The following is an 11,606-nucleotide window of genomic DNA, read 5'->3' as shown; positions in this document are numbered from 1 at the left end:
CAACGCACAATAAAGAAATCACCTGGAAAGCTTGCGCTGCTCAGCCTAATTTAAAGGCTGGTTAAGTGATTAGAGAGGCTGCTGTCAGTTTCATTTCCTGTGCACTGTAACATCACTGCTGCAGATATCGTTTATCATCTCTGTGTCACGTCATCGTTTGAGCAGCAAATCTACAAACTGTAGTTACTGACTTGATAAGACAGAGGAAACTTTACAGAGAAAATAGAGGAAATAACTTTTCAGACTTTCCTCATGGAAGCCGCTATTAATCAAAATGCTAATTTTTATGCCCTAGAAGCAGAGTGTACACGTGTTGTAAACTCATCTATGTAGACACATCTTACTGTGTGTACTGCCCTTTAAATGGCAGGAAAATACTGCACCATTAACTTCAGACCAGGTTTTTGTTGGTCATTGGTGTGATCACTTTCTTCTGCGCCAAGATAGCAAGGCGCCAACAATGCGTCTGACCACACCTCTTTTTAAGACCAACACACCCGAGGGCGCGCAGATAAATGCAAGAACATTTGCTACCTACACGACGTGGGCGCTGGGTGAGAAAATTACAACTGCGTCGGTCAGAAAATAGAAATGACAGCTGTGCTGTGCTGTGTGCAACTTTGCACCAGACAGAAGTTAGAGCCCTTTAATTTAATTCCCACAATGAAAATTAAAAAAAAAAATCTTCCTCCTGTCATTTTTTTGCGCTTATGCTCTAATACTCTTCTGTGTATTGTTAACCAAAATCATTGCTCCAGAGGAATCTGATTCATGTGTTTTGTTTTTTTTGTACCTTCATACATTGTACTCCTCTCAGACAGCCTGAGCTCACACTATGTGTGTGGACAGCACTGTCTTCTACACATCCAAACAAATCAATCAATCAACCAATCAGTGTTAAGACTAAAGAGATAATGGGACAGCGATGATTCTTAAGTGGTCCCTCACTGAGTATCGAGTTGTGCTCCTTGTAGATACACATAAAGACTTCATGTGCCCCAAGATCAGTAGACTAAGCTGAGGATGTCGATGTTTCACAAAAGTGTGATGTTTATAGATGACTATATGAGGTGTGACTGGGTTTTACTATTCATTTAAATACTGTGCCCACATTCACTCATTTCACATTCAATGCCACTTCTCTAGGGTAAATACGCAGTTGTCTGTAATAACCACTGTTTGTTTTTCTAAATTAGGAATGGCTCAAAGCACCTGATAAACATTTTCGGTAATTAGAAAATCAAGTTTAAAGGGTGGTCTTCTTCGTCTTGAAAACAGCAAAATAAAACTCACTATTTATTCTCACAATTTATATAAAAACATAATTCTTTTCCAGTCCAGGTTCCCCCATAAGTCCAGTAACTCTACATGGTGACATCTTCAAAACAAATACATCCCTCTTTGTTGCACCCACATTGTCGGCCTCTACAAGGTAAGTTCAAATTAGACTTAAAAAACAAAACGAAAACATAAAAACTCAAATGATTGTTTAGAGAAGTGCTTGGGTTGTGGCTGGTCCAGCTTTGGCTGCAAAGACAAGATGTGAGGTCATGGCTGTTCTGTCCACTCCCCATGCTCACAGTGCAATTGGTTACTCCATGCCGTTCCGCAGCATCTGATTGGCTGCGATAAGCATGACACTGATGATGAAAGCCATGGCGAAGGCGCAGATCAGGCTTTTCCTGACACACGTCTGCCGGTTCTTCTTCTTAGGATGGACTGAAAGGAGTGAAAGAGAAAAGAAGTAAGTGATGGGAGCTTGTGCCTCTCATGTGATGATGATTAGTTAATTAACTTATTAGTTCACAGACAACAATATACACTTAAAGAGGAGACATAATTAGATCTGGACCCTATTTTGCCATGTTTTTGGGTCTAAGTGACTGTTCTGTTTTAAAGTGGCCCAGTATTTAGCAAGACTTAAATGTAATCATTATGAACAACTACACACCATCAAAGTATGTCAACTAAAAGTGTTTGTTTTTACCACTGACAGGCTTAGATTGGTATCCTAAGTGGCTGACAACATTATGGAAAGGATCCCAACACAGATAGACCTTCTTTTGAATAGCAAGATAAGTTTTGTTTAACTAGAAACAGCTGTTTTATTTCCCTCGCCAAACTCATGGGATGCCATTTACAGAAACAGTGATTTTATCGTTGTGAAACACCAAAACATCTTTCTTTCTTCTGTTCCAACAATCACCAACCAATATTCTGGTTGTACCCACCATTTCTCCCCGCTGCTTCTCTGATGTCAGACCTCCCTCTCGCTCCTCTCTCGGTATTTTCAAATCTAACACAGTGAATAAAGTGTTTATTTTGGCTAAACCTGACTAGTAGGTTTGGCGAGAGCAATAAAACAGCTGTTTGTGGTTAAACAAGATGCAACTTATTTTTGACAGAAAGGTCCATCTATGTAGTGATCCTTTCCATAATGTTGTCAAATACTTAATCGCCAATAAGGATTACATTTCAGCCCTGTTTTGCTGGTGGCAGTCACTCAGTACTGGACAAGTTTTCAAAAACTGTTGTTCCCATTACTCCCAAACAGGGGCAGAGATATTTTTTCAGCTCAGCAGCGCTGCTTTGTCCACCAGTAGAGAGACTGACCTCTGGTAGTGTGTGCTGTGTACTACACTACAGCATCTCCCTTTCAGTTTAGTAGAAAGAGAAGTGTCTGTATTTTTTCCAGTAATGAAAATCATGCCATAAGGAGTTCTTAATACCTGGGTGTACTGTAAGTAAAGACCCATCAAAAGAAGTTAGTCCAAGTAGCGCCATGGTAAGGGTAAAAAACATTAAGGGAGTTAGACCATGAAACTGGTCTGCAAGTTTTGATGCGGCTGACAAGTTCAGACTCCATGATATCATTAAAAAAGTAAGTGAAAGAGCAACTAACATTCCTAATTGCCATTTTTTGCAGCTTATTTCTGTGACCCAAATCATCAGTGGAAGTGTCTCAAATGTAAAAATGATGAATGCACACAAACCCTCTCTAATACTCTCTAAGCTGCATCAAAAACAAAGACAAGAGGAGTGAGGTGGAACTTTTCCTCTTCTACCTATCTGTGTGGGCTGAAAGGCCTTTTTTCCCCCAAAAGACATAATCTCTGGAGATTGAACGGGGAAGAGCTAAAGAGACAGATGCGTCCTCCAACAGGCCTTGCAGCGCGAACAACAGCCAAAAGTTTCCTCTCTGTCAGCCCCCTTGTCTCAGTTTATAAGAATCACACACTGCATCAATAAATCAAGTCAGAGCTCTGAGTCGTGGATCTAAAGAGGGCCTGTAAAAGGCGTTACAATCCCACTGGACAGGAAGAAGATGGAAAGGAAGCAGGCATGAAAGAGGTACGTTGAGGATGTGGAAAGAGGGTTAAATATGGGGAGACATACAGCTGTTCTTTAGAAGAGAGGCTCTATACCTCTTCATCTCCACTTTATCCCTCTTCTGCCTACTTCTCCTCTTTCTAGTGTTCTCATTCCTCTCCCTGACTCCACGTCATGCCCTTCCCTCAACACCAGAAACTTTGTAAAAGAGAGTGCCAAGCCAGCAGTTCCCTGATCCCTTCTTTAGCCTCTTATCTCCTCCTTCACTGTCCCTTCGCCGCTAAGTTTCCACATTTCCTCCCGGCTGTCTCTTTTTAGGACTCCCTGAGACTCTAGGCCAGTACCCAATGGATTCATTAAGACTTTTCAAGTTTTGTAGCACTTTTGATCTGGCTTTACCTTTGTCCTAGTCTAGTTTTGTTTCCCTCCTCTCCCTAAAGCCACGCAACTTGGTCTTATGTGCACTCTTAGAAATAACGGAGCTAACTGGGGTGCAACGGATTGCAAAATTCACGGTTTGGATCGTATCACGGTTTTGAGTCATGGATTTGATAATTTTTTAGATCAGCAAAAAAGAAAAAATGAGGTGGGATTAGAGTTAAGGCGACAAGATGTGATGGCTTCAGTCACTCTTCATAGAGTTGCACTGCAGAGTAAAACACAGCATGCATCCATCCCGTCTTTCACTGCAACTCTGCACTGAGATTTCAGGTGTTGTAAAAAAACAAACAAAAAATTTAGTAAAATGGGAGATAACATTTCAACAATCCTTGAAGAACTCTTCCTTTTAAAAAAGTTGCTTGAAAAGGATTCTTCATGGAACCTTTAGTTTTACAAAGGAACCATAACATACTTACATTTATTTCTATGATACTGACGTTTAGAGAAAAATTCATTGTGTGTTTCCATTAGGCACTCAAACATTCTTCATTCTTGTCTTTGAAACTCAAGTGTGTAGATTTTATTATTTGGATTCTGTTTTCTTGAGTGTGCGTCAGCATTCTTGATCTTTCTCTGAGGAGCAGCACCTTACAGATAAAACTTGTGTGGAGGATATTCATGTTGGTACAGCAGGATATTAAAAATTAAGGATTTCACCTTGAATTTGGCCAAGCAAGACTTATAAGTTATTCAGTGTGTGTGTGTGTTTTTTAAAGTTGTAACCCTATCACCCTCAACCCTACACTACGCTCCTCTGTATTTTCCTGCTCTATTTCTTTCTGTCTCTGCCACATCTCCTAGCTGACTCCACTTTTCTGGTAGATTAAGTTAGTGGTGTCGACCTGTGGTCACATCAACAGCTGGAGGCAGCAACAGATTTGTGAAACTGTCTGTTTGTCTACCACTTAGCCTTAAATAAGTAGTTTGACATTTTGAGAAAAATACTTTTGCTCTCTTGCAGAGTTGAGAAGATTATAACAACTCTCTCATCTGTGTCCTCAGCCGAGACGTATTCCCAACTTGCCAAAAACAGACGAGTTGAAAGAGACGCACAAGGCTTTTAAGTGACTTCAGTGTAAACCTACTGTATGTGATGAACCAGACTGTCAACACACTACAAGAGTGGCGTTCATTGAATGTGGTCATGTTTTTGTAGAACGGTGAACTGGACAGATCAGTTTGCAACTGATGAACACGAACATGAGCATCGTTCTGTGAGCAAACAATGCTCAGTTGCTAAAAAAGGGTGATGCAGATTTGTAGCAGAGAGAGTATGAAAATATGGGCTGATGTATTAACATGATATAAAAAAACTGTCTTTTGATTATGCAATATGCAGCGTATGACCTGGGCTATCCTGCAGAGTAGAGTCTCTGTTACAGTGAGAAATTCACTCGCCTCCTCTATCTCATCTCCCTCTTCATCTCTGTGCAGTTCTCATGTATTATGGTACATTCAGTTTGAACTTAAAAAGTCAGATTATTTGAGTTCCCAGTTGGAATTTCAACAGTAATTTCAGGTTCTCTGTCTCCTGCAGCGTAAAGCATTCATACTATTATGAATTGTGGTTAACAAGTATAGATTTAAGTTATCCTGGCCAGATTTACAAATGATAAACTATGAACTTATACTTTACTACTTATACTTTGAGTGTGAACTTGCAGACACTGCTTATTGTAAAACCAAACATGGTCTGCTCCCAAACCTACCCAAGTAGTTTTGTTAACCTATCCAAACTGCGACCGTTTCACAATGTCGCAGGGGCTGCACATGACAACCACGTGGCTCTCTATTATGTAAGGCTACTTCTCAGAGCCAACAGCATTAGAGCTATCTAGCCTCTTGGCTCTAGCTTTGTACCTAGTACATACATTTGACAGTTGAATCAATCTTATCAGTCCCCAAGCAAATAAATAAGTACCAAAATGTCAAACAATTTCTTAAACAGTTTGAATGGAGGAGAATGTTTTATTGATGGATATGTGTACTGAGCTCAGTGTCAAATTACTGCTTAAAATATCATATTTATTTCAGGAAGAAAAATACGTTTTTATAAGCACAGGTATTTAAAGAACAGCTTCCTCACCTCCCTCATACTCAGGGCAGTTCCCTGAGGTTTCATTGAGGCTCTCCTCCTCGGTGATGATGATGTTCTCTATGTCCTTCATTGTCAGGTGGTCCCGGAAGGCGTGGAACAGCACCTGCTTCAGCTCATCCAGAGACAGCTGCTGCATGTCAAACTGCAGGGGCACACGGCGATCAATGCAGAGACACAGTCATCCACAAACCGGCTTCATGAGGGCAGATAAATATAGACGATAAGAATGAGGTGTGAAATGGACAAGCTGTAAGAAATTATGGCATGAATTCGTGCTGTATTGTCTAAATGTGTACCGATAGAGTATGCAAGTAGGAAATGTGTCAGTTATAATGTAATGGCAGCATGTTTGCGCATGCATCACTGGTGCTATTTTTGGGTGCCTGAATCAGTATGCAAACCTGTGTGTGTGCATTGATATGGCTGGATAAATATATGCAAGCACAAATGGTTTAATGGACATATCAATTAAAATGGAAATACCAGCACATTTACTCTCTTGTAGGTGGTTATATTCTTAATTGTGCGCGCATGTTCGTGTTTAAAATGATTTACGAGGCTCTGACCAGTCACAAAGTTTGAATCTTAGCCTCTGTCCTGTTCTCTGTCTGCCCTTCCAGAACCATCACGTCCTTCTTGCCGCGCCCCCCACCCCTGCAGATCCTCCCCCCAACAATCCATAAACGCACATGCAAACAGCACCCTCAAACCCACTTTATCTCACTGACAGCGTCAAATACAATCAGTCGCTTGGTTTAGCACAACAGATGGACATAGTGAGGCAGGCAATGCAAAGAGGAAGAAAACAGGGGGTTGATGGAGAGAAGAAGAGAGGAAATAGGGAAGTCTGGTGAGGTCAGAGAAAACTGAGATGACTGAAGTAGTGGGAGACAGATGGAGAAAACAGAACTGGCAGACAATGGTGGCTGCGATGGCGAAGAGGGGATGCTCATTTCGACTAGGGGACGATAATCCTCATGCTTTATTGCACTTCTCGTTAAACACTAAAAACAACATTTCTCATGCTCAACCACCTCAGCAAAGCAAAAGATATTGGTTACCAAAGAAAAAGGTGATGGAAATTGCACTACTAGGAGGACTGGGTATCAGTCCTCAATAATGGTACTGACTAGGAGACTCACGATTTGATTTGACTTTTGATTTCAAGGTCACAATAAGATTCAGTTTTTTTATTTCAATGTATGCATTTTTTAGCACTGACTGATGCCCATGTTAGAGTATCAACAGTACTGGGAGAACTGCAGATTCTGCCTTTGATTTCGAATACTGAAATTGAAAACGATCTTCGATTTAAAGGAACAGTTCATCCCAAAATCAAAAACACATATTTGTCCACTTACCCGTAGTACTATTTATCCTTTAAGATTGTTTTTTGATGTGAGATCCTGAGTTTTGGAGATATCGACTGTAGAGATGTCTGCCTTCTCTCCGATATAATAGAACTAGATGGCACTTGGCTTTTGGTGCTCAAAACTACTACTGCTAGAAAGAAAGTAGTTCCACCAGATTCTACCCTAGAAAGAAAATAGCTCCTATATGAAACTGCTCTCAACAAGGTCTGTGGATTATTTTGAGTAACTGCGGGCTGATTGCTGAAAAGAGACACTGGTGTTGAGTTTTTCAGATGCAATATTTTTCACGCTTTGAGCACCACAGCCTCACAGTAAATACTGGTGCCTCCATCACGCAGACTGATAACCTGTGAAACTAAGAGGAGAAAGATGAAGGGTGGACTGCCAGTTCACCACAGCATTAACTGTGCTGAGAGCTTTCATGTATGTGCTATATAGCGACGTAATCACCCGTTGTTCTTTTTTAGTTTCCTTGAAGTCTTGATGTCACTGTGAGGTTGCCAGGCAACTAGCAGAGACTCCAGCAAGTCATTGCTCCTGGCCAAAAAACAGTCCAGGACAGAACACCCTGTATAACTACAATATTTAATTTTTACACTTTGGTTTTTATATGCATTGAACAAAAGATAACATGTTAATTAGTAAAGGTTAAAGGTGTTGATAGGTGGGATATGTTTTACCTTTGGAAGAGCCAGACTGAGCCAGACTTCTTCCAAGCTTTATGCTAAGCTACACTAACCATCGCCTGGTTGTAGCTTCATATAAGATATAAAATATAAAAGTTGTATCAATGTTTTCATCTTATTGGCTTTTCAGATGGGGAGCAATTGATGTGCCTCATAATTCACATTCAGTGGGAGGTGAGCGGGCAGGTAGGGAATCGTGGGTAATCACACAGGAGCAATGACAAGTCAAAGTGACGTGGCTTTGGGAAACAGTGATGAACACTTTACACCACTGTCTGACATTTTATGGACCAAACGTCTAAGTGATTAATCAAGAAAATGATCGACAGATTAACTTGATAATGAAAACAACTGTTAGTTGCAGCCCAAAAACAAAGCTCAGGTATTGTTTTGGCAGTATCGCAAAAAATTTCAAATTATACCCATTTCTGTTTACTATGTTGTTGTTCTCTGTAATGTCAGATGACAACACTGCAACAAAGCAATCAGAGGAACGTAACAAAGATATCAATGCAGTAATTCAGAGGGGTGATATCTACCAACATACATACACAGAATATGAAGCAATACACACATGCAAGAACACTTTTTATGTACACATTAAACCAGGATCGATGCCGTTATTATGCCTGCTCCTGGTGTACCACGAGAAAACTCTGCAAATGTGCATTGATTCCAATCTAACTATTAATGTTGCCTTTTTCAGGTGATTTACGCTGCAATTATGGAAACATGGGTGTGGATGTATACAAAAACACACACACGTGCACGCACAGGAATAAAAACAAACACACACCACATTAATAGATAACCTGGGACATTACAGTAAATAGAGGAATCATTTCACAGACAAACACACTCATTAAACTGTTCAGCCTCTGTCTGGGTTTTTATCTCTGCCTCTTCCCTTCCTGACTCACAGACGCAGACCCACACGAAAACATGCAGATACTCTGTTTCTTAGAGCATGGCATCAATATGATTTAACTTATATCAAAAGGGCTTGTTTTCATTTAGACTTTTTTTTTAAATAGCAAACATGCAAAAGTGACTGGAGAGGACAAAGATAACACAAGAAACAAGATTCAAAAGTACAGTATCATGATTTGTAAGTACTTTAGAAAAAAACATGCAAAAAACCATAATCCAAACTTTGTCATTCCACTATAAAAATATAAGGAGATGGAAGCTGTTGTTCCTCCCAGTTTGACTGACAGATGTTTTAAGCATCGACTACACTAGACAACAACTTAATATAAAGGGGATGCACGTGGCGTCAGAGTATGCTGAAGTCACTGCAGTTTCACCCACTAAGCGGCAAAAAAATGACAGTGGCAGTGATAGACGTGAAAAAACACATCTTAAATGGAAAGAGCTGTTGTACATTTGTCTGTACAAATGGATTCAACAAGATATTAGTGTGATCTTTTTGCAAACTGCCAAAAGTGAAAGAAAATAGGAGCAAATGGATCGCTGCAATTCACAGAAGTAACCTGAATCCAGGCACTGAATGATGCTGTTAGATTGCTGCTACACTGCATCTTTATTAGAAGCGTGGCCTCCTTTGTGTGTGTCAAGCCAGAGAGCAAACAGTTTTGTGACTGCTGTGAAAATTTTGTTTTTGAAAGGTTAAATGCCAACAAATCTGGAATGTGGGAATTTTGGAGTTATTGGAATTCATAAGTTCAGATCACACAGAAACTCTGTTCAGCATCCTCCAGCAGCTGTGCTCTAGTGTTGTTAACTTAAAAATACATGTGAATTTTGCAGGCGTAGCAGTTAAATGTGTCCATGTAAAAACTGTTTTTTTTGATCAGATACCTCAGTTACAGCAAGACTGAACTTGCAAAGCAGTTTTATGTTTTCTTGTGTGGTATTTATGCAGTTTGGGAAATCCTACAATCTAATAATAACCTTAGCTCCAGTTGGCTGGCCGACTCAAGAGGGACTGGAAATTGTTTCTGTTTCTAGATTGGCTCTGCCTATTTGCTGGAGTAGTACACTAAGTTTCATTACATAGTTCTTTTGATGTGACTGATGGTTTTCCAGTTAGTAGTCATACCCCGTGTGTTTTCAGGGAAACAAAGATAACAATAGCAAAAAGTTTTGGTTTTTTTTTGAGAGAGAATGGCCCCACAATATGAATACATTCTGATTCTATCATTTATTTTTTGGGTAACCGGTTGTATAATCACAATATTACACTCAAGTGCTTAAGTGATGCTTATTGATCTCAGCTCAAGATCCTTGTTCCTGACTGCATCACTGCCGTGCTAATGACACTGAAGCAAACCGACCTGTGTACTATTGTTTAATTGATTAACCTGCTTATCAATTAAACATTTAGCATCTTTCATTTATATTCAGTGTAACTGAACCTTTTGTGCACACACGTCTCTCCAAACATGTCTCTCCAATAATGTAAGAAAATAAAAATATCAGTACAGTATCCATATACAACCAGAATATTCTTTGGTGTCTTTGTCACTTTAATTTTGCCAACAAATCCAGCCTTGAAGTACAGCCAAGCGTCAAAGCTTTTTGCCTTCAGGCTTTGTGTATTTCCCCCAGCGTCTAAATCAGGTACGTATAAATGTCAAAAAGCCTGATTCCTGGCCACTTGTCAATGTCTACCAAAATTTCTTCGTTAAGTTGTAAAGATCGGATTGTCGAGTTCTTTAATTCAAGTTCTTTAATTTAAGCAGTTAATTTTTTGTTTTAATCTCAATTTCACCTTTTCTCTACCAAAAGCAGTCCCACTGCAGGATGTTTTGCTCTCAGCCCGTCTGAGGGTGTGTGTTTTGGTGGGACATCGACGTCAGTGCATTCCCTCTATTTTCTGATGCTGTTTAAGGTGTGTTTGCGGTCACAGATGCAAAACAGGCCACATGTTCGATAACGAATTTTGTCAATGTCTATGTGATAATACACCAAATTCATATGGTCAAACAAAAGTATAGATTGGACCTTTAACTGCTCTGACTCATGCAACCTTGAGTGGCACTCCAGGGCAGAGCAACGGGGAGTGGCAGCAGCAGTTGGAGGGCCTGATTTCTGCTCTCCTTCTTGCCAAAACTGTCTCAGCCTTGAAAGGATGCTGGGAAATGGAGGAACAACTTTTTGGACTGCAGCCGCAGGATAGACAACATGACAGCTCAGAGCAGGAGCATGGAGAATGTACAATGTTCCTGTCTGTCTGTCTGAGGGGGGAAAAGCCACAGAGGAGCCGCTACCTGTTACCAACCAACAGAGTGATTTCTCCTCCTGCCCCGGTCTCTGAAGGACATCGACGTCCACACACACACACACACACACACACACACACACACACACACACACACACACACACACACACACACACACACACACACACACACACCCACACACACACAGTGATGAAGAGGGGATGCAAAGACTGGAGAGTTCGCCTGTCAGAGCATTTTGTCTTTCACTGAATGAACTCAAACATGGGATCTTTGTGTGTATTTGGGTGCCTGCAAGTGTGCGCGTGACAGAAAAACAGCAGGGGACCGTGAGCAGTGACCGGTGACATACTGAAGGAGCCAGGACACATCAATCAGAAGAACAGGTGCTTACACGCTGTCCCTCCCGTCTAATCCTGCCTTGCCCTCGAACAGCAAAAGCTTGTTTCGTCAGTCGTCCACCTGCTTTGTCTTC

General features: G+C 40.6%; 1 protein-coding gene across 1 annotated transcript in view; it reads right to left on the bottom strand.

Annotated features, from left to right (window-relative positions):
* Positions 1-359: 359 nt before the first annotated feature.
* The window catches only part of caln2 (calneuron 2), a 42,427-nt gene continuing 31,180 nt past the window's right edge, over positions 360-11,606 (bottom strand). Inside the window, exons 5-6 of the mRNA XM_084730331.1 lie at positions 5,858-6,011; positions 360-1,719 (exon numbers count right to left, since the gene is read on the bottom strand). Of these exons, the coding sequence (XP_084586457.1) occupies positions 1,592-1,719; positions 5,858-6,011 (282 nt within the window). The 3' untranslated portion in view covers positions 360-1,591. The remainder of the gene's footprint in view (positions 1,720-5,857; positions 6,012-11,606) is intronic.

Source organism: Lutjanus erythropterus, chromosome 11 (genome assembly GCF_056507025.1).
Source record: "Lutjanus erythropterus isolate fLutEry1 chromosome 11, fLutEry1.hap2, whole genome shotgun sequence".
Taxonomy (NCBI): Eukaryota; Metazoa; Chordata; class Actinopteri; order Lutjaniformes; family Lutjanidae; genus Lutjanus; species Lutjanus erythropterus.
This window is presented reverse-complemented; position numbering and strand designations above follow the sequence as displayed.